This window comes from Orcinus orca, chromosome 18 (assembly GCF_937001465.1).
Source record: "Orcinus orca chromosome 18, mOrcOrc1.1, whole genome shotgun sequence".
Classification (NCBI taxonomy): Eukaryota; Metazoa; Chordata; class Mammalia; order Artiodactyla; family Delphinidae; genus Orcinus; species Orcinus orca.
In genome coordinates this window covers 53,667,831-53,692,196 of record NC_064576.1, presented here as the reverse complement: position 1 = coordinate 53,692,196, position 24,366 = coordinate 53,667,831, and the positions used below count along the sequence as shown (strand labels likewise).

General features: G+C 34.8%; 1 protein-coding gene across 13 annotated transcripts in view; it reads right to left on the bottom strand.

Moving 5' to 3' along the window:
- Positions 1-24,366, bottom strand: part of NAA16 (N-alpha-acetyltransferase 16, NatA auxiliary subunit) — an 82,638-nt gene that overhangs the window by 50,629 nt on the left and 7,643 nt on the right. For 9 of the 13 annotated variants that reach the window (XR_004485690.2, XR_004485691.2, XR_004485692.2 and 6 more), the window contains 5 exons: positions 21,862-21,996; positions 16,065-16,218; positions 13,261-13,380; positions 10,427-10,522; positions 5,559-5,665 (listed from right to left, as the gene is read on the bottom strand). Coding sequence is in view for 10 of the 13 variants with exons in the window: in XM_033436709.2 (XP_033292600.1) it covers positions 5,559-5,665; positions 10,427-10,522; positions 13,261-13,380; positions 16,065-16,218; positions 21,862-21,996 (612 nt within the window). In the remaining 3 variants the exon portion in view is untranslated. Of the gene's footprint in view, positions 1-5,558; positions 5,666-10,426; positions 10,523-13,260; positions 13,381-16,064; positions 16,219-17,711; positions 17,743-21,861; positions 21,997-24,366 lie in introns of those variants that run through there. The other 4 variants (XM_033436715.2, XM_033436714.2, XM_033436712.2 and 1 more) reach the window with 3 other exon arrangements.

Sequence of the window (24,366 nt, the reverse complement as noted above, 5' to 3'; positions counted from 1 at the left end):
CACTGACTGGAGGTTCTAGACAGGGCAATTAGTCAAGAAAATGAATAAAAAGGATACAAACTGGAAAGGAAGAAATAAAACTTTCTACTTGCAGATGACAGAAATTCATTACACCAACTATAACAACTAATAAACAAGTTCATCAAGGTTACAGAATATAAGAACAATATACAAAAATCTACCGTATTTTATATACTAGCAATAAAAAAACCTGAAAACTAAATTTAAGAAAAATTCCAATCCAAAGAACACAAAACACTAATCCAAAAAGATAGATGCACCCTTATGTTCACTGCAGGATTATTTACAATAGCCAAAATATGGAAACAACTTAGATGTCCATCAATGGATGAATGGATAAAGATGTGATGTATATATACAATGGACTATTTACTCAGCCATAATGAAGTCCTGCCATTTGCAACAACATGGATGGACCTCGACAGTATTATGCTAAGTGAAATAAATCAGACAGAGACAAATGTCACATAATTGCACTCATATGTGGAATCTTAAAAAAAATTAAAAAAAAAAAAAAAAAAAAACTCAAGACACAAAAAACAGATTAGTGGTTACCAGAGGGGAAGGCAGTTACGGGGTGGGTGTGAAATGGATGAAAGCAGGGTGGGGGGGTCAACTGTATGGTGATGGATGGTAACTAGGCTTGTAGTGGTGAACAACTTATAGTGTACACAGATGTCAAATTATAATTGGCCCTATATAAGTTTCAGGATGTACATCTAAAACTATATAATAAAAAAAGAGAAAATACTTCCATCTAGCATAGCATAAAAAAATAAAATACTTAGGAATAAATCTAACAAAAGATGTATAAGACTTATAAACTGAAAACTACAAAAAATTGTTGAAAGAAATTAAAGACAATCTAAATAAATGGAAAATTTCCAATGTTCATAGACTGAAAGACTTAATAGTGTTAAGATGGAAGTACTTCCCAAAGTGACCTACAGATTCAATGCAATCCCTATAAAATCCCAGCTGGCTTCTTTGTAGAAGCTGAAAAATTGATTGTAAAATTCATATGGAAATAAAATAAATCTTTAATGGCCAAAAGAATATTAAAAAAAAAAAACTAGGAAGATTCACACTTCCTAATTTCAAAATTTACCCCAAAGCTACAGTAATCAGGACAGCGTGATACTAGCCTCAGGACAGACATACAGATCAATGGAACAGAAATGAGAGTCCAGAAGTGAACCCTCACATTTATGATCAATTTACTTTCAACAAGGCTATCAAGATTTTCAATGGAAAAAAAAAAACAAATGGTGCTGGGAAACTGGACAAACACATGCAAAAGAATGAAGCTGGGCTCCCACCTCACACCATATACAAAAATGAACGCAAAATGAATCAAAGACTTTAATATAAGAACCAAAAGTATAAAACTCTTAGAAGTAAATATGTGTAAATCTTCATGACCCCGAATTTGGAAATAGGTTTCTTATACACAACACAAAAGCACAAGCAACACAAGGGAAAAAAGATAAAATGGGCTTCATCAAGACACTTTTAAGAAAGTGGAAAGACAATCCACAAAATGGTAGAAAATATTTTCAAATCATGTATCTGATAAGAAACTTGTACCTAGAATATATTTAAAAACTTACAACTAATAATGAAGAGACAAATAACCCAATTAAAAACTGGGAGAAGAACCTGAACTGACGTTTCTCCAGGGAAGATATACAAATGGCCAACAAGCATTTGAAATAATGCTCAAAATAATCAGTCATCAAGGAAATGCAAACGAAAACCACAAGGAGATAGACCACTTCACACCCTCTAGGATGGCCATAATCAAATATCATATAATAACAAGTGGATTGTTGGTGAGGATGTATAGAAATCAGAATCCTTATACACTACTCGTGGGAATGTAAAATGGTGAAGGTACTTTGGAAAAGAGTCTTGACAAGTTTTTGAAAAGTTTAAACATGGAGTTACCATTTGACCTAGCAATTCCATCCCGGGTATATGCACCCGAGAGAAATGAAAACATGTACATGCAAAAACTTGTACACAAATGTTCACAGCATTATTCATCCCAAAAGGTACAAACAACCAAAATGTCCATCAACTGATAGATAAAATGTAGTATAGCCATACAACTGGACATTATTTGGACATAAAAGGCGATGAAGTACTCATGCTACCACACAGGTCAAAATATTTATGCTAAGTATAAGAAGCTAGAGAAAAAAAGGCCACATACTGTTTGATTCTGTTTGTATGAAATACCCAGAACAGGCAAATCCATAAACAGAAAGTAGACTAGTGGCTGCCTGACTGGGGGAGTGCAGCGGGCAGATATGAATGGGGTTTCTTTTTCGGGTGATGAAAATTTTCTAAAATTACTGTGGTGACGGTTGCAAAACTCTGAATATACTAAAAATCAGTGAATTTGTAAACTTCAAATAGGTCAATTTTATTGTATGTGAACTGCATCTCAATAAAGCTATTAAGAAAACAACAAAGATACTGGGGGTAAGCTACTGACGCTAAGTGGTAGAGGCCAAGGACACTGCCAAATATCCTGTGATGCACAGGACAGCCCCTAGAATTACGCAGCCCAACATGTTGGTGACGCAGTTCTTTGCTGTGGGGGGCTGTCCAGTGCACTGAAGAGTGTTCAGCAGCGTCCCCGGGCTCCACCCACATCAGGTATCAGTAGCACACCCACCAGGCTGACAACCAAAACATCTCCAGACGTTGCAGAATGTCCCCTGGGGGACAAAATTCCCTCCCCGGCCCCACCTTGAGAAGCACTGCTCAAGAGGAAGAGGACTTTCCAAACTGCTTGTGAAACAATAGGTGAACTTCCACAACAGAAATAAAGATCAGCAAATCTGGTTACATTAAAATTTAGCTTCTTTATGTTTTAAAATAAAATCTCATTAGAAAAGCAAACATAAGAAAAGAAAATATTTAACACTGCCTAATGCTGGTGGGGGCACAGTGAGCCTTTCACACACTTTGGTAATGGCAATACAAATTGATGTTTAACAAGAATAACAAAATGTTCTTACCTTTTACCCATTAATTTATTCTGAGAATTTATGAGACAAAACTCCTAAGTAAAGCTATGTGTACAAAGATATACTTTTTTAACTGCAAAAACTTTGAAAATCAAAGTTCAGTTGGAGGTATGATTTTGATAAAAGACTATGCTGTCGTTAAAAAGAAGATATTGAAGACTACACAATAACACATTAATTGATTGTGAAATTGCTGGGGGGGAAAAACCCAAAATATTTATGGTCAAAATTCACAATTTAAAATGCTGGAGACCTTTTTAAAATACTTTTTGACACTTGTACTATATCCTAAGCTAACTTCAAAAGATAATTTTATTTTCATGGTACCTGACATGGATTATTTTTTAAGACTTGGAAGCTTACAAAACTATAATTGTTTATCAGCCTTAACCTCTTCGAAATCCTTCGAGAGTTAAAATGCAGCCCTTAGCTAAAAACAGGACTCACTGCTGATTAGAAATATGCAAATTTTAAAACGCCCTCTAGAGTAATCACAAATATGTGACCAAAATGATGAGAAGGATTTCCCATACTTGTACATTTTTTCTCACTATACTAAATTCTGACAACTTAAACTCAATTTTCTGCAGCTTAATTCAATTCTCAAAAACACATGGTAAACATTCCTGTTGCATGCTCAAAGATTAACACTAAAGAGATGTCAAAGGTTCACATATAGATGAATGTATTCTCACTGCCTTCTTTAAAAATGCAATTTCCAAGCTTTATAAAATAAAATACCAACAAGTGCTTAACACCTTTAAGATGGTAATTTTGGATCAATATTGGAGAGATTTTTTTTTTTAAGTCTATGCCTCTTATGAAAACTGAGAAAGCCAGTGAAAACCCAGTGATAGCTTAAGAGGAAGAAATTCTGTAAGGAATTCTGTAAGGAACAAATTCTGTCTTCAGTACTTGCTGTAAGACAGTGTTACAAAAGCACTACTCTTTCTCATTCACATACATGTTCTTTATTATTTCCGACATTTTATCTCATCTTTCTTCTCTGTCACCCTTGCCTAAATGAGTAAGAGAAGAATTTTGGCAAATGCTAATTTAAATAACCTACAAAAATTACTGGTAGGCACTGCTACATGTTTTCATATGAATCAATCACTATCAAAAAAAATCAATAGAAAAAAATCAACTGCAGAAAAAAATTGATAACAGTACCATTGCAATCAAATAAAGCATACTACAGACATTAAATAATTGTTAAGTTTTGTTTGTTTGTTTTAATGTAAATGACACTTTTTACTATTCGGGTACTATAGGTCTCTTTCCCGAAGTGGGGATCTGCCCAGTTGGCATGGAGACTGGGTGCACCAATGGTAGGAACAGAGTACAGAAGTTCTGTTAGCCATCCTCAGCCACTCCCCTCTAGATATTATCAGTTGTCCCTTTTAGTTTATGAAACCTGCTGCCAAAGGAAGAAAGTGTCAGTTATACCTAACACTGACTTTTTTCAATATTTTATTATTCACAATTATTACTAATTTACAAATAATTATGGGTCAAAACTAAATAAACATAAAGTGATATAGGTTTAACTAAAAATATTTTAGCATTTTTAATAAAATCTTTTCCTTATCCACTAGTAACTTTCAAAAACTGATTACAGAAATGAACACAAGATTCTAGACCTTAAGAAATAAGAAGCAATGCTTGGAAATAGAAGTATAATTATTTTCTATTAACTTTTAATTTTCTAATTATCTCTCTAATATAAAACCAAGTCTATTTCCTAATTTTAAAAAGCAGAAAGTGATTCTCTTCATTTGAAAACTAGCTAAAACTACATTAAAATGTAGCCTATTAGTTAAAACTAACAGTGCCAAATGACATGTTACTGTTGCAGTAATAATTTTCCATGCTCTAACTTTATTTTATTTTATTTATTTATTTTTTTGTGTGATACGCGGGCCTCTCACTGTTGTGGCCTCTCCCGTTGCGGAGCACAGGCTCCGGACACGCAGGCTCAGCGGCCATGGCTCACGGGCCCAGCCGCTCCGTGGCATGTGGGATCTTCCCGGACCGGGGCACGAACCCGTGTCCCCTGCATCGGCAGGCGGACTCTCAACCACTGCGCCACCAGGGAAGCCCCAAGCTCTAACTTTTAAAGCAAGCATAACGAATTTAAAAATCCACAGTCATACCATAAAATAATAGATAATCATCAAATAGTTAAATATAGACCTCTGGTGACAATAGGTCAAACTTAAAATCCCACTACAAAAGTATACCCATTAAAAACAACCACCTTTATTTTAGTGCTTTTATAAACCCTTTACTCGGTAAATTTCAGATTGACATTTCCTTTGATACTACTTATAGTACATGCATACAATTTCAGTTCATCTATTATTAGACTAAGGTGCACACTATTATTAGAATAGAGAAAATGATTGAATCATAGCATATTATTTACACGGAAATCCTTCTGTAATAATTAAGTTAGTAAAAAAGACTACAGCAAATTGAATAAAGACCAAATTTTACCTTTTCTGTATTGTAATATAAAGATTTCAAAGTAGTAAACAAGGGTGGGCAGCCTTTACTGAAGTTAACCCTCAGGAACTTATCCATTAGTTCTCTAAATTTTTCACCTAGAAACAAAAGTGTACTTTGTTATACTTCGACTGATGCAAACAGTTTGCAAAATTATTTCATAAATAAAAATAAAACTCCTTCAGAAACAATGATTCCCCTATCCAACGTTTAAACCCAAAGTCAGTCAGCATTATTTGTTACCGCCAAAAAGCATAACACCAAATATCTCGGTTCGGTTGGCAAGTGTATTTTCCCTAGATGCAGATTCAAAATATCTTCAAGGAACACTTCAAAAGACAGGTAAACAAAATGACTGTGCAGCTTTGAGGAAAAGTAACACACTATCTATTCTGAATACAGTCCCCATAGGAAGTACCTTTCCTAATCTCACTGACCAGCAGAGGCTCAATGCTACTATCTCAATCCTACATCTCAGAAGGCACTCTGCAAACTATATAAGGATTCTACTGTAACCAGCACTATATTTAAGTAGCAGTCAAAATATCTTTTTAAACGCTAACACGGTATTTACAAATGTTTTCCGAATCAACTAGTGATTTATTTCAACAGTCATTCATTCCACAATCATCTATCAAGCACCTATGTGCCAGGCATTGTTCCAGGTATCCAGGATATAGCCGTGATTAAAACAAAAAAAATTTTTTTAATTCTGCCCTCATGGAAATTATTAACATTCTAGTGGGTGAGATAGACAGTAAGTAAAATAACATCCATAAGACATCAGACAGAGCCCTGAGGCATGCTAACATTAGAATCAAATAAATACCCTATTTGTAACATCAAGTAAATAAATCTATTATTGCTAAACCCTTACCAAAAAGTTTCAGTGTCACTTTTTAAAAGCAGAAAAAAATGAAAAAAATTAATTTTAAATACAAAAGCTCTAACTTTTTGACAATAAGGGTTAATATGTAAGGACATGGATTTGTCCACTCAAAAGAAAAAAAAAGATACATACATGTCATGAATGTTTTAAGCTAAAGACTACTGAAATGACCTTTCTTAAGGTTTCTTTATGAATCACATTTTACCAAAATACTCAACAACCCAAGTGGTTATTTTTATTTGTTGTGACTGACACTACTGAACAAAACATGCATCTCAACATATTACAGATATCATAAATATTAAGAGGAGAAATTTAAATTTTATTGAGTGAAAATTTTATCTAATATAAAAACAGGATCAACATTTGTTACCTCAACTTACTACGAAGACTGTTTTCAGATGATCTCTAATCTTTATAACAGAGGAAGTGCTGGAAAGATTTGATCTCTAAAACTACTTTTGAATTTTAAGGAAGTAATCATGTATATTCAACCCAGAGTGGTATTTTGTGTTCCTTCGGTATACTTTGTATATAATCTTTTGAAAATCACAGATTATCAGGACTGCACAAAATTTCACTCTGGGTTAAATATACATCATTACTTCCTTAAAAATCAAAAAGTTTCAGAGATCAAATCTTTCCAGCACTTTCTCTGATATAAAGCAAAGGTTAACAGTATTGTGGCAGGCAGTCAGGGATGTTGTTGCTTACTTCGTGTGACACTGTCCACTAAAAACCTCAATTTCTCCACTGTAAGATGACGGTAACACCACCAGCCTCAAGAGTACTCTTTCATGACTCACACAAGATGAAAAGTAAACAGCATAAGCACACAGTAACCACTCAGTAAATGTCTATTATTTACACCTTGACATCTGATAGCTACTGTATTTCTATAGTTAAGAAAGTTTTCCACATTTGCTATCATCATCTACTGAGAAAACATGCATTTTATCTTCATGTCAGAGGCTACTCTGAACTCCTCTTCAACTTTCTCAATCTATTTAGATCATACTGGCAATTCTACTTAAAAGACAATGTACTCAGCTCTCAAGTATCCACTATATTACAAGCCTCTTCTCCCATTAAACTTTTATTTCAACTGTGCAGCTAGCCATGATAAAGAATGAGGAAGGTCTTACGTACCGATATAGGACTGAATTCCAGATACAGAGTTAAGTGAAAAGGAAAACAAGGTGCAGAACAATCTATGTCACTTTTGTACAAAAGGTAGAGGAAAAAGGAAAACTATACATAAACCCTCAAACACATACTTTTGCTTGTATATGCACAATGTATTTCTGGAAGAGTTAAACCATCTACTAGTAACAATGGCTGTCTCTGGGGAAGTAAACTTGGTGGCCAGAGGACAGAGACACAGAAAAGACTTTTCAGTTAAAACTTGTTTTGCACCCTTTTATTCAGAACTGTATGACTGCACTGTCTAAACCAGAAGCCTACACAGCTACTCAACTGCTCAGTCACACACTATATCCCCAAATTACTTACTATTTACCCATCTCATAATTTTTTTCTTTACATATAAGAAAAACTGTTTCACAAAAATAAATAACCTCCCTTCTTCCTATTTTAAAATAATTCTTTAGTACCCCCATAGTCTTTCCTTAGGGGAAAAAAAAAGCTATCAATCATTATGTGCCTGACTCAGCCATAAAAAGGAACAAAATTGGGTCATTTGTAGAGACATGGATGGATCTAGAGACTGTCATACAGAGTGAAGTAAGTCAGAAAGAGAAAAACAAATATCATATATTAATGCATATATGTGGAACCTAGAAAAATGGTACAGATGAACCGGTTTGCAGGGCAGAAATAGAGACACAGATGTAGAGAACAAACATATGGACACCAAAGGGGGAAAGTGGGGAAGGGCTGGTGGTGGTGGGATGAACTGGGAGATTGGGATTGACATATATACACTAATATGTATAAAATGCATAACTGATAAGAACCTGCTGTATAAAAAAATAAAATTCTAAAATTAAAAAAAAAATCATTATGTACCTGTTTAGCACTGCAGCTTGTAAAACAAGTTATCTGACTACAGAGATGCTATGCTAATTCTTCACTAGATGTAGTACAGATTCACATAAAAACTGATATCCCAAAAACCACCGCTAAAATAATGAACATAAATAGCAAGATCAGACTGTATCTGATAGCCTGGGAATCTACTCTAAATAATGGTGCATGTTTTCACTACAAAAAAGAAATGATAATCATGTGACCTAATGGAGGTGTTAGCTAACACTACAGTGATAATAATATTGGAATATATAAATGTATCAATCAATACATCATACACCTTAAACTTACACATTGTATGTCAACTATATCTCAATAAAAAATAAAAACAATCCAATGAAACAAAAATAAAATAGGAGCAAAATGTGATTAGCATTCTCGTTTAATACTCTGGATTATCTCCTTCCCTCTTTCTCCCTCCTTGGCCAGTGAAGACTAATAGATCACGATGAATTAAACTAGCTATTTTGAAAAGTACTGTTTTCACAGCACTTAATATTTCAGGCTGTTGGAGAATCTCCCCAGGACTTTGGCTGTTCACTAATCTGTAGGTAATAAACATTTTTATCTAAAAACCAGTAAGCCTTTTTCAAAACTTGCATTCTCAAGTTCCATCATGTTTCTCGAGAAAGATCTTATTGCCTTTGATAATACTAAGATACCTTTCTTATTACACATAAAAATATTTCTAAACACGCGAAAACATTTCATGAAGTATTCAGCTGTTGCACAGGTACAATTAAGTATATATGGTCCCCAGAGCTTTGTAAATACACGTATGTTAGAACCTCAAATGACGCTGACCTTGAAGCCCAAGCCGTCAATACCCCTCAACTGAGGCCTAGCTTGTAAAAAGACCCTTTTAGCGTTTCAAAGACAATGTCCTAGAGGGTCCAGAATGATCCCACTTTTACCCAAATCACACTTTACATTCAAAAACTGGCTCCAGGTTATCTTTCAGTAAAAATATACTTCCTACCTTATACACAAAAGGCCACCTATGGTATGATTCCAATTATACAAAATGTCCAAAACCAGCAAGTCCACAGGTACAGAAAGTTAGGTTATTGTTTGCCTGGTGCAGGGGTTGGGGGCTGGGAGTGACTGCTAATGGACATGAGTTTTCTTTTTGGAGTGACAAAAATTTCCTGAAACCAGGGAGTGATGATGGTTGTGCAACTCCCTGAGCACATTAAAACACTGAGTTGCACACTTTAAAAAGTGCATTTTATGGTATGTGAGTTATATTTCAACAGGCTGCTATTTTTTTTAAAAAGGAGATACAGAAATGTGAGCTCGAGCATCTTCCAGAAAACGCTTTTACTAGGGAAATGCTCCCCTCTGCACAGTACATCCCACCTTGGAAATTCACAACTCATATACTGAAAGTTCTAGGAAGTCCTGCAGAAGCCTGATTGTTGTGTTTAACCAAAAGTTTCCCAAACTTGTTTGAATGAAGAACATCTCAGTACACAGGCATCCTCCCCACCAAGCCTATTAACATCCACTGGGACTTAATGTTCCCTGGAAAACATTAGGAAATCTGCCTACTTCACAAAGCTGAAACAAAACAGGGAGGATCAGAATACTATTCATCATTTACATAAATGAAAGGCACTATTTATTTATTTTTAAATAAATTTGTATCTACTGTCTAACCCAGTACACTTCTAAGAGGTATTTCATGTATTTTTAAAGTCAGTCAAATAAAAAGCTTTTAATTTCCATTAATCTTTTGATAAAAAGAAAATAACACAATTATTTAAACAACATATGCATAACAAATAAATAACTGATCACTCCCACCCCCAAGACTGGTGTAGATGTAAACTCTATTCCAGAAACAAGCTTTTAAAATGTGAATGGTGTTGAGTAATTTCAACAAGTATTATTAGTGTTACAAAAGATATCCTAATATTACCTGGGACAAGATTCAAAGGTAATCTTCTAGGTGAAATTGCTCTGGGGTGCTGCTTACTAATTTCTTCATAAATTTGAAGCCTCTCTTCTAAAGTGCCTATTATCAGTAAATATGCGTCAGATTCAAAGCATCAAAACTTTTATCTATGATAAAATGCTAATAAACTTTAAAAATTATGTTATAAATTAAAAATCACATTATCAATATTAAAGCTGCTCTCAATTTTTGAAAGAATGACATTAAAAACTCTGTGGCAATGAAATAATCATTAAATCACCATTTTAAACCCAAAGTCCAGAGAAAACCAAAATTTCACCACTCAAATCATATACACACAAGACAGACTCAAGATACACTGCACTTCTCTGATATTCCTGCATGCACAACCCATGAAAAAGAAAATGTTCCTTTATAACATATCTTACATAAATCCTCTAACCCAATATAACCCACATAAACCCAACAAAAGTCTATAATGCCTATAGATAGGCTTAAAGAAGCAATAGTTTTAGGGTCATGAATGCAATATTTTAAAAGATGAACTCAGTTTCTAAGGACGCTTGACACTTAAAATCTTCAATGAAACTCTATTACAAAGAACTCCATTAGTTCATGTCCCTGTCCAGGTACCAAAAAAAAGAACCCCATTAGAACAGACTTTTAAAGTGTCAATTACTTCTCCCAAATATTATGATATAAAATATACTTCTAACAGAAAGTTATATCTTCCCTGTCAAGACCAACCTAATTTTATAGTACTAAATACAGGATCTATATGTAAACTACATCAACAATCTGCAGAATCGGATCTGGGTCTAGTTTATTATTCTAAAATAATATCCAGCATAATTTACAAAGAGAGATTACATACATTAGTTTACATAAGCAATAAGATAACTTACAGCAGAATTTTTAAGAAAAAGCAAACCCATTTTTAAACTATAAGGTTCTAGGTGGATTTTAATTCGAACCACAGAAATATAATTATTATAAAAATAACCCTTGGTGCTAGCAATCAAGCCACCGTAAATGTAGTGTTCAGTATCAAGATTATAAACACAGCACTTTAAAAAGTAAAGTCCGATTTTGTTTAGCCTCCTTCCTTCCCCCAGTAATACATTTTGGAGCTCCAATGTGGTTGAATTTTAAAAACTGGGATATGTGAAAAATTATTTTCACGTGCTGTTAATGATTTGGAGACTTCATGAAATATTAAGGACCCTTATACTAAAATCTACAAGAAGCCTATTGCATATTTTTAAAAAGCAGTTCTCATATTTATACCTAATCTTAGAGAATGAGACGAACTATGAGTATAAAAAACATTTTCCCACTAACCCAGATAAAACAAGTCTTATAAATGTAGTTACATTAAGACAAAAACCAAACCATTTCAATGCCCTATTAGAAGTCACAAGTTGGAGCTCCAGAACCTACCATGGGGGAGAAAAGGTCCTAAGGAACCTAAAAAAATAGTTTTATAATCAATATATTTTATAGTAAGCATGGATCCTGATATATGGAACATATTACGTTCATTTTACTAAAGCAGTTAAGTGATTAACATGCCAGTAACTGGTAGTTTAAAGAAAAATCAGTTATCTCACATTTCCAACCTTCAGACACATGACTTTTGTCCTGTTTTTTTTTTAAAGACAGACTATTGATCTAATCAATATTTTAATTTTCATTATTTTCTTAAAAACAATTATTTAAGGAACTTTTTTAAATAATTTGTGATATAAAATTTTAAATACACACAGAAAACCTGGATTTATGTATACAAGTAATTAAGATACAACAAATAAATTTTTCTCATAGCTCTTCCTACTATAAATGAATATGGGTAGCTACCTACTTACCATACTTTTTAAATTTAAAAATTCTGCTGTTTCAACACCTTCGAGTTTCATAATTATTTCATATAAGTTTCATAATTATTTCAGCCATATACTTACTTACCCATGACTAAATATGATTTTAGCAATATTAAAGGTATTTATTTATGAGAATATTAGGGAAAATTTAGAATAATATTCTAGATTTCTGAAAAGGGTCAAGGTTATCAAATTTCAAAAGAAGGTATACAATTTATTCTACACAAATTAGCCTAGTTTGAGTAAAAGAATAGTTTTTATGCCAATGCTATATACAACGTACTCTCAGCAACATTTCTTTGGCCCAATTCTTATTCTTAGAGATTGACAGTAACAGTCCTCTAATTCTTTAAAAATACTAAATAATTATGACATTTCCCAGAAAGGGAATGCCCATTTTCTTCCCCACCACTCTAGTTAGTGTAAATTGGTAACATTTTAATGGATCAAGAAACCTAAAATAATCTGTAAGCATTTATCACTTAAATATAAATATCTGAATTCATTTTCACTCCCATGTTTAACCTGTAATCTTCCTAAATGGAAACATGAATGCTAAAACTAAAAATATGCATCCTCAAATATTCTTACAACTTTATATTTTACTATACTTCAAACAGTAGCTAAGGGCTTCCCTGGTGGCACAGTGGTTGAGAATCCACCTGCCAACGCAGGGGAGACGGGTTCGAGCCCTGGTCCGGGAAGATCCCACATGCCGCGGAGCAACTAAGCCCGTGCGACACAACTACTGAGCCTGCGCTCCAGAGCCCGCGAGCCACAACTACTGAAGCCCACACGCCTAGAGCCCGTGCTGCGCAACAAGAGAAGCCCCTGCTCGCCGCAACTAGAGAAAAAGCCCACGCGCAGCAACGAAGACCCATCGCAGCCAAAAATAAATGATTAAAAAAAAAAACAGAACACTAGCTAAGAGAAGGGAGGAGAAAAATCATTACATACTAAGTTGTAGAGCTTTTTCCAAGCCTTCATAGTAACACCAATTTTCTGCATTCCGATCAATCAAGTTTTTGAATACTTCGCTCGCTTCTTTTAATCGTCCCAATTTCAACAGCATTTCCCCTAAAATTAAGTTTAAATGTCACATTCATTTTGCTTAAACATTAAATACCTTTCTAATTCCAGAGATTTCACTAAGCATTATTAGTATAATAGATGTTTATGAAAGACAACTGTATGGTGCTTCCCTCTAGGGCTTGTTGCAGTTTAAATAACTAAACATAGATTAATTCACAGCTTGTCTTCAGAAATGAACCTTCACTTACACATTCTATTATACTAACATTCACTTTTGGCTCCCTCCCACACTGTATATATGATATTAACTTGTTAGTAAAAAATCTTTGCATTACGCACATTTTTGTACATCCTTTAAAGTAACTAAAGTTACCGTAGATATAGATTGGTAAATAATTCTAATGAAATATCCCTGCCTTCCTACTGCAAGATTTTTAATGTACTTTTCCTAATCAATTCTTATGTTAAACAATTCTCCATTCAATTCTCTTACTGTCCTTTCCAAGTCACTAAAACTGGAGAAGTTTAACTCACAAAACAATAACACTAAATACCACTTTGCAGCAAGAAACTACACAAACCATGTTCACAGGTGGGTCACCTCTAAGACTCAATTTCTTTTACTAAGCCATACAACTTGCAAGTGGGTATGGGAAATGAGAATCTAAATTTCTCAGATAGGGACTTCCCTGGCGGTCCAGTGGTTAAGACTCCACACTTCCACTGCAGGGGGTGCGGGTTCAATCCCTTGTGGGGGAACTAAGATCCTGCAAGCTGCACGGCGCAGCCAAAATAAATAAATAACAAACTTTTCAGATAAAATGGAAAGCACACCTAATCAAGATAAAAGGGAGCATCTCAAAAAATATATCTCAACTTTCTATCCCTAAGCTTTCCCATTCCCTACAGAATCTGTTTCAAACAACCCTTTGAAATGTCTTCAGCCATACATACTATTTCAGCTTTCATCATCATCATATTACAGTGATTATTATATATATCATTTTACTATTTATTTTATTATATTGTATATTACTCAAGCTCTACAGTAAGACTAACTAGGTGTAACTACCAGTTTTACCACTTTCTAGCTTTGTGACTGAATAACTTACAAAACTTCCAATTTCCATTTCCTTACCTGCAAAATATCAACTACATCGGTCTGTTTTTATGATAATCAACTGAAATAATGTACTTAAAACGGTCAGCACACTACTTGGTACAAAGTGAACACACATAAACATTTACTAGTTAAAACCATAAACAGTACATTAAACTTAAACTATACTTGAATTCAAAAAATAATAAAAGGAGAAAAAAGGAACTATGATCGTGCCCCATTCCTCCACAAGAGTAGAGGATAGCAGTTAAAAGGATTCATGAAAAGACATGAAAGAACCTTAAATGCATATTGCTAAGTGAAAGAAGCCAATCTGAAAAGGCTGCACACTGTATGCTTCCACCTCTAATACTTTCTGTAAAAGGCACAACTATGGAGATAGTAAAAGGATTACTGGTTGCCAAGGGTTGGGGGCAAGGAGAAACAGGCAGAGCAGAGGATTTTTAGGGCAGTGAAACTACTCTGTATGATACTATAATGGTAGTATGTAAAATGTCATTATACATTTTTTAAAACCTAGAGGGTATACAACACCAAGAATGAACCCAAATATAAACTACAGGCTTGGGGGGATGGGGGGTGAGGGTAGGAGGAACTGTGCATGTACAGGGACAGAGGGTATATAGGAAATCTTTGTACCTTCCACTCAGTTTTGCTGTGAACCTAGAACTGCTCTAAAAAATAAAGTCTATTTAAATTAAAAAAAAAAAAAAAAGTAAAGGCTCTGAAGTCAGAAAGATATTTTTAGAAATTAACTCTACCTCCTGAAAGGCTGGGCAACTTGGGCAAGTCCTTAACCTCTCTTAGTTTCTTCAAATATAAAAAGGGACAATAAGTAATACCCATGTTAGAGGTGCTAAAAATTAAGTGAAATTAAGCAGTTTAAGCAGTTACCATACTGTGAAACACAGAAGAGTAAATAAACCTTAGCTAGTATTTTTAAGCTTTAGAAGTCCTGCAACTACATGAGATTTTAGTTTTAAACTAATTATTTATTTAGACGGACATTCTATTTAATATGGTGTTGCTCAGGAAATGGGTAATTGATGAGCAAAGCTATGTATAAAAAAGAAAATTTGTTTGACTTTGTTGAAAAACATTCTTAACAAACTATTTCTCAGAATCCTGTCTTCTTAATTAGCCCATAATGAAAATAAATGAATCTTGCTTTCACGAGGATCCCAAGTGTCATTTACTCTTCTCATTTTACTATATATGGCGATAAATACTGGGGGAGGGGGTTGAATATGAAGGCAGTATAACATACTGCTTAAGAAAATGGAATCTGGAGTCAAAATCCCTGCACTCAAATCCAGCACTACCCAGATTACTTAGCTGTGTGACTCTGGGCAAGTCACTTACCTCTCTGTTCCTCAGTTCCTGATCTCTAAAATGGATGTAACAACTACATCATAGGGTTGTTATGAAGATTACATTAATTTTATTATTAAACCATTACATTAATTAATAATGGCTTAATAATAAAGTGTTGAGAACATTGCCTGATATATAGTAAGTCTCATTTAAGTGTTCGGACATAATAAAGTATATAGGTTTTATTCTTTTCTTTAACTGAGGCCAATAAAAAAGAAAAAGCAGTTCAACTTACCTTTAATTTCTTCCACCAAAAGTTTATCACATATCTGTTTCTCATAAGTTTCTATATGTTCCAAAGATTCCTGAAATAGATCTGCCTCCCTCATCACTTGATTCTGGTACAGTATCAGTTCACTATATTCATAGTCTATTTTGTTGGGAGAAACCTGAAAAAAATAACCAAATTATCTTACTTATATAATAATATAAAGCAGTTACAGATCTTTAATTTAATTGCTTTCTCAGAAGAGTCATTCACACAGACTTTAAAAAGCAACCCACAAGCAGTTACAAATAGAAGAGTGATTAACAGCAAAGAAGATTAATATATTCTTTAAAACAAAAAAAGGAGTGGGGACTTCTGCCTACAGAAAAGTGAAGAGGTTAGCAAATCCTATTACCAAAGGAAAGTATAACAATGATTAAAATCCTAAAGAATCTTCCAAAAAAAACTACTAGAACCCATAAAGGAGTTTAGCAAGGTGACAGAATACAAGATCAATATATGAAAATCAATTATACTTCTATATACTAGGAACGAACAACCCAAAAATGAAAGTAAAATAATTTTCACAATAGCATCAAAACGAACAAAACATTCAGGAATAAATTTAAGAAACAAGACCCATATACCAAAGAATACTCAATCTTTTTTTGACTCTATATTTATTTTCCCCAAATTGATCTAAAAATTCAATGCAATCCCTATCAAACTCTCAGCAAGCTTTTAGAAACTGATAAGCTGATGCTAAAATTCAAATGGAAATAAAAGGAACCCTGCATGGACAAAAGAATCTTAAAAAGAAAAAGTAGGAAGACATGTACTTCAAATTTCAAACATCCTTTAAAATTACAGTAATCAAGACAGTGTGGTTGGTATTGGCATAAGGATACACATATAGATCAATGGAACAGAAGACAAGGTTCAGAAATTAGCCCTTATAATCTGGTCAACTGATTTTCAACAGATGTGCCAAGACAATTCAACAGGGACAGGTTAGTCTTTACAACAAATGATGGTGGGACACATTTAATATCCATATGCAAAAACAGACACATACTTCATACCATTTACAAAAATTAAATCAAAATGGATCACAGACCTAAATGTGAGCACTAAAACAATAAAAGAAACCTTAGAGGAATAGGAGAAAATCTTTGTGACCCTTTGCATAAAAGAAAAAACAGGTAAATTGGACTTCAACAAAATTATAAACTTTCTTCTTCAAAAGACACCATTAATAACATAAAAATACAAGTTATAGACTAGGAGAAAATATTTGCAAATGATCTATCTGATAAGGAACTTGTATTGAGAATATTCAAGAAACTCTTACAACTCAGCTGTAAGACAAATAACCCAACTAAAAAATGGGCAAAAGAGTTGAACAGACATTTCATCAAAGAAGAAATATAAATGGCTAATAAGAACATGATAAAATGCTCAATAGCATTAGTTGTTAGAAAAATGCAGAGACACAACTAAAACAGATACTACTACATATCCACTAAGATGGCTATCATCAAAAAATTGGACAGTAACAGGTGTGGGGATGGGTAGAAACTGGAATTCTCACACATTGCTAGTAGGAATGTAAAATGGTTCAGCCACGTAGGAAAACAACTGGGCAGTTTATTAAAAAGTTAAATATATACTTACCATATAACCAAGTAATTTCATTCCTAGGTATCTACCCAAAAGAAATAAAAACATATGTCCACACAAAACCTTATGCACAAATGTTCATAGCAGCATTATTCATAACAACTAAAACTAAAAACAATATATATGTCCATCAATTAATGAATGGATAAACAAAGTGTTATCCACAGACTACAGTGTTATCCATATAATGAAACAGTATTCAGCATAAAAAGGAATGAACCTCTAATACATGCTTTAACACAGGTGAATCTCAAAAGCATTATGAATAAAAGAATTTAGAGAGAAAACACTGCATTTGATTGCCTTTATTCGAAGTTTCCAAAAAGGGCAAATCTATAGAGACAAAAAGCAGATCAGTGGTTGGCTGGGGATGAGTGGAAACCGACAAATGGGCACAAAAGAACTTTTGCGGGGTGACGAAACATTCTAAAACTGGACTGTGGTAATGACTACATGACTATAAATTTACAAAAAAAAATCTTTGAGATGTACAACTAACATGGGTAAATTTTATGGCATGTATTATACCTCCAAAAAGCCTTGTATACCTCTTAATTATACTTATTATTACAAAAAATAAGAAAATTCCACACACCTAATTTTAACCATCAAATTGCAATAAGATTGTATTTAAAATGAAAGAGTGTTTATCAAACCCCAGTGAATATGGTACAGTACACCTTCCTATGGTAAGGACTTGATTCCTAGATAAAGACAATGAACTAGTCTCAATAGAGAATTCTCTAGTTCGCAGTAAAAAGCTAAGAATCTAAGTAAACATGATGAACTTACCACACTCCCTTATGAGAATAAAAATAATAGAGGGTTTAAAAATACATTAACCTATGAAAATAGAACATATGAGATTTCAACAAACTTCTGGGAAACGGAAAGCAAATGAAGAATAAGGGATGAAGTAAAGCAGAAGCTAAAGCCTAGAGTAGCTACACAGAGGAAATCTGTAGGGAGGGTGGCTATCTGCCCTGGAAATCACCAAACAGGGTCAGGATTCTGAAATGACAAGTAAACAGAGGGCGCAGGAATGAGAAATGGGGCTCAAGATTAAGGGATTAACTGAAAGGCTGACCCTGACCCCATTTCCATCAACTCAGCAGCCAAATCCTTGTTTAAAATATTACCCTGTAACCAGGCATCCATCCCACTCAGAGTCAAGAGCTCTTCTTCAAAGAAAGCAGACAGCCCCAGAGAACTGGATGCTAAGGTGGGGGCGGAGATATTCGCTGCAGCATTATTCACAATAGTCAAGATATGGAAACAACCTAAGTGTCCATCAACAAATGAATGGATAAAGATGTGATATATATACACAACAGAATAATATTCAACCATGAGAAACAAGGAATTCCTGCCATTTGCTGGCTTAGGACACAAAAGTGTAAGTATATTCCCTAATGTTATAAAGGTAACACTTAAAGAACCAGAAATATTCATATAACTATTATCAGGAGAATGGGGAAGAGACGGTGAGGTGACATAAAAGAACTATTTACTACTCTATTGTAGCAAAAACCATAGAGAATGCCTAAAATACATATAAAAAAGTTGAACGTGCATTATTTAGACATATGGCGGGCTGTGTTCTTCCATGTCTTCTCTGAACTAGACTCTGGATAGCAAGGCAGGGACAGAAAGGTAGAATAGGGGACTGTTACCATGTGTACTCTGTAATGAGAATTACTGGATAAATGAAAAGTGAAAAAAAGTTTACCACTCTAGCAGGTAAAATTAGTTTGGCTATCATTCCAAAACACAATACCTTGCTTTTAGGGTAACGTGTCAAAAGAAAAAGTTTTCATCAAGAAAATACAAAGAGGATGATGTCAGGAAAACTGGCAGAGTACAGAAAGAACTCCAAAACTTCACCTCTCCAAAAGAGCGAGGAAAGAACTGGCAACAACTGTCAGAATCACCTTCTTCAGAACTCTGGAAATTAACCAGAGGCTTACAGCACACCTGGGGAGCATGTATTGAAGAAAACAGCTAGATCTTGGTAAGACCAGTGAGTTTTGTGTCATTTTAACTTGCCCTAATCCTGTCCAGTGCTCTCCAGCGACAGAGTAGCCTTGAAAAATAAGCTTGTCTTCCCAGAGCAGCTTGACAGCCACCAGTGAGAACAATAAAGCTGGAGCTTTCCTCATTCCCGAAGACCTGTAATTAACTGACCTATCTGTTGGTTCACTGCAAGCCTCCAAGTACAAGCCTACCTCAGAGTTTGCCCAGAGCAAAAAAGCCTTGCGGGGAAGGGAAGGGCCAAAAGTGCTTATTAAAAGTGATTACAGGCATGTGTTTTACCTTTACAGTGCCTGAAAGACGGCTAACAGTCAGGACAAACAACAGACTAAACAAAAACCTGAAAGTAAAAGCTGGGAAATGTGATGTCCACAGGGGCTTTGAAAAGTCACACACACATACAGAGTTACACACACGTTCAAGAAAGACCTGAGAAAGCCCTAAACTCTCACCTCTTGCTGACCTTGGGACTCTGACCTTTCACCTTGAGGCGAAAGCTAAGGTAGAGTTGTAAACTGCCTGGCTGAGTGCTAAAGCATACACACACCAACACACCCACAGAGAAATGTAACAAAACTACAAGTTGGTTCTTTGACAAGATTCACAAAATTGACAAACCTTTAGCTGGAATGACCAAGAAAGAAAAAGAGAAGACTACTAAAATTGAGAATAAAAGGAGGGACATTACCACAAACCCTACAAAAATAAAAAGGATTATAAGGGACTATTATGAAAAGTTGTATGCCAACAAATTAGATTACCTAGATGAAATGGACCAATATTTATATAAGAACTAACACCATCTATCACAAACTCTTTCAAAAGAGGGAACACTTCCTAACTCATGCCATGAGGCCAGACACAGACATCAAAAGTACAGATAATATCTCTTATTCCAATATCCCTCACTAATAATCAAAGAAACACAAATTAAAAGAATAATGAGGGAATTCCCTGGTGGTCCAGTGGTTAGGACTTGGAACTTTCGCTGCTGAGGGCCCAGGTTCAATCGCTGGTCGGGGAACTAAGATCCCGCAAGCCGTGCAGCATAGTCAAAAAATAAATAAATAAATAAAACTTAAAAAAAGAAAAATAATGAGATAAACTTCTTCACATCCAGAAGAATGGAAAAAATAATAAAGCTGACATCAAGTGTCAGTAAGGATATAGGCAAACAATAAGCATAAAACCTTGCTAGCGGGCATGTAAATTAGTACAGGTGCTTCAAATTAGTAAAACTAAACACACAGAGCCACAACTCTGCAATTCCAGTTTTAGGTATAAACTGAAGAGGAACTCACAAATGTGGCTAATGAAACAGCAGACAAGAATATTCACTGCAGCACTAATTTTTAATACAGACAAAGTAGAGTAGCTTATTTATATAACAGAACACCAAACAGCAGTTTTATATTTATATAACAGAACACCAAACAGCAGTTTAAAATGAATAAACTAGTCAACATGTAACAACATAGATATATCTCAAGAAATGTTGAATTTTAAAAACTACATGTCATTCATGTAAAATTTTAAATATACAAAATAATAGTTTGTAACTTTCATGGACTTAAAACATAATGTAAACATGACGAGAAATGATCTATACCAATTTCAGAATAGTGGCTACCTCTAGGGAGGGATGTGGGAAGACTTCAGCTGTTTCTGTAACATTTCTTTAAAAAATAATTAAATCTGGAGCAATTATGGCAAAATGTTAACATCTTTTTAATTTCTCTTGTGATACACAGTGTATTTTTTGTATTTTTCTATTTTACATACATATTAAAATGTTTGTATTAACATATTTATATAAAATATAAAGCAATATATATTAGAGAAACAATTCCCACAGTCACAAAACTATTTTCATTTTCATGTATTCTTTTCTTTATTCATTTGAATATTGCTGAAATTACAGTATACAAAAATCTTTATATTATTTATTTTGTATTAAGAATTCTTTGTTTTAACTTCTTCCAATTATTTCAAAAATTTTTCAAGTTCTTCCATAGGTCTGAATGACTAATTCATGCTTGCGGGTGGAGGCAATATAGAAGTTAACTATTTTAGTTTGTGAAGGTAGAAGAAAACGTTAAAATGCAGTTCTTACTTGCTGAGTTTGTCTAAATTCTTCCAATAGTTTTAGTGCCATGTCATAATCTTTCAGTAAGTGGTATGCAATAGCATATCCAATCCAGGATGCACGTTGTGTTGGGCGCAACTGAAGAAGCTGATATCTCGTCTCCTTTAAAAAAAAAAACAATTCTTTAAAATTTTTTTCACTTTCTTAAGTTTCTCTAAAATATAATTCATCACAGAGTTTTAAGAAAAAATACCTTTAATTCCTTTCTAATGAATTCAATGAACAAACATCTCTGAACAAACAGAAATACTTTTTATGTTCCTGATCTAAACTTAAGTTCCAGAATACCCTGTAATGTAATGTCCTTGGGGTCAATGCTTTTAGGTTGCCCTATAAAATTACCTTTATATAATGAGAATTTCTTCTGGTAACTAAACATCTCAGAAGAGAGACTAAGATAGCTTTTTATGAAACTAGAGTTTACTGTTTATAATATTGTTATATGAAATCACAACATATTTTACATTATTATAATAGGCCCCAGAGATAGGATGGACACAGCCAGGGAAAACACTCAAACATCTGACTGGACTTTTCTAGCAGAAACACCACTGCTGCTACTCTAAGACAGTTCAATATCTACGACATTAGGGAGAAAACACCAGAAATTCCACCATGGCTGCTCCAGAAGAATCAAGATGCCTTCAGACCAGCAGAAAATCTAACCTCCCTACACAGCTCCCACTTCTTCATAGCTCATATCTGCCTCCAACTTTTAGGCAAGTGCAACTTTGCTTGGCCGAACAGGGTCTCATGAAGAACTCTAGCTGCAACGAGTTTTGAAAATGTAATGTTTAGCTTCTGTGACTCTGTTGTTGGAATGGGTGCCGTCCATCCACGCTACATGCCACAAGGAGAACCATGATCAGATCTTTTTTAAAAAAGATACCTTCAACAAAACAACTTAGACAATATCACTCCTCTACGTTCATGTGTAAATGTCTGCTCCTTTTAGGCATATGTCATTAAGCTCTACCACTGTATCACCCTTACTTTCACTGTTGCTTCTCTGTCACTCCCCCACTTCATTAAAGTCTGACTCAGCTTTCATCTCTCTACCAAATTCTGCCATTATTCTGGGCAAATGCAACACTGTGGATACCTATCCAATAACCTATCTTCTTAGATCCACGATTTCCTCATCTACAATGATCTCCACCCCACTTCAGGGACCCACTTCCACCACCACACCCTAGACCTTACTGCCACCCAGAAATCATAAATTCAGATACTCACTCTCGCTACAGCTCCTATGCTGCCAACACTGTCACTCAGTGACCTTCCTGCCCTTGTTCTTGGACACCACCAGTACCTCTAGTTCCTTGAATCCTTCACTTCTAACCACCAGCTCTTTTAACTTCATTTATTTCACTACCCCTCCTAGCAACCAGTCTCTCACCATTACTAATTTCTTTATTTCTAAAGATAACTGATTTTAACTCTCACCAAACTTAGGCTGCTAAGTCCTACTGAAGAAAATTCACACAATCATGATGAATGGTACCATTATTAAGCTCAGCAGAACCCTTGAAACTTCTGCAAAAATCTATGCAAAGACTTACATGGCAGTAGAAGGACAACAGTAAATGAAAAAAGACTTATCTAAACAGAACTATTAAGAGTTGGTAGCCTCCTTCACATGAGAAAGTGAGATAATTCCATTTTGGACATACTGAATTTAGGAAACTAAGTGGAGTAAGCACATGGAGATGCCCAGCAGAGTTGAAGGTAACAGTGTGAAAAGGCCTGGGACTACATTTATGGCAATCCTCACAATATTTTGTATTTTCTAAACCATAATGAAGAAAGCTAATTAATCTCCACATTTAGATTTTAATTATAAAAGCTCTGTTTACCAAATCTGTAAATATCAAGCCCACAAAGAATATAGTACAGCATTAGCACATAGGCGATATTCTAGCTTTTCAAAAAGCATTAAATGAGGGACCTCCCTGGTGGTGCAGTGGTTAAGAATCCGCTTGCCAATGCAAAGGACATGGGTTCAAACCCTGGTCCAGGAATATCGACACGTCACGGATCAACTAAGCCCACGAGCCACCCACAACTACTGAGCCTGTGCACCACAACTACTGAAGCTCGCGTGCTCTAGGGACTGCATGCCACAACTACTGAGCCCATGTGCTACAACTACTGAAGCCCGCGCACCGCAACAAAGAGTAGCCCCCGCTTGCCACAACTAGAGAAAGCCCACACAAAGCAACGAAGACCCAACACAGCCAAAAAAATTTTTTTAATTAAATAAAATAAGTAAAAAACCATAAAATGAATAAACTAGTTATCCTTTTTTGATGATCAAGTATGCACTTCCAGGGACTTCCCTGGTGGCACAGTGGTTAAGAATCCGCCTGCCAATTCAGGGTACACGGGTTCAATCTTTGGTCCAGGAAGATCCCACATGTCGCAAAGCAACCAAGCCAGTGCGCTACAACTACTGAGCCCACGCACCACGAC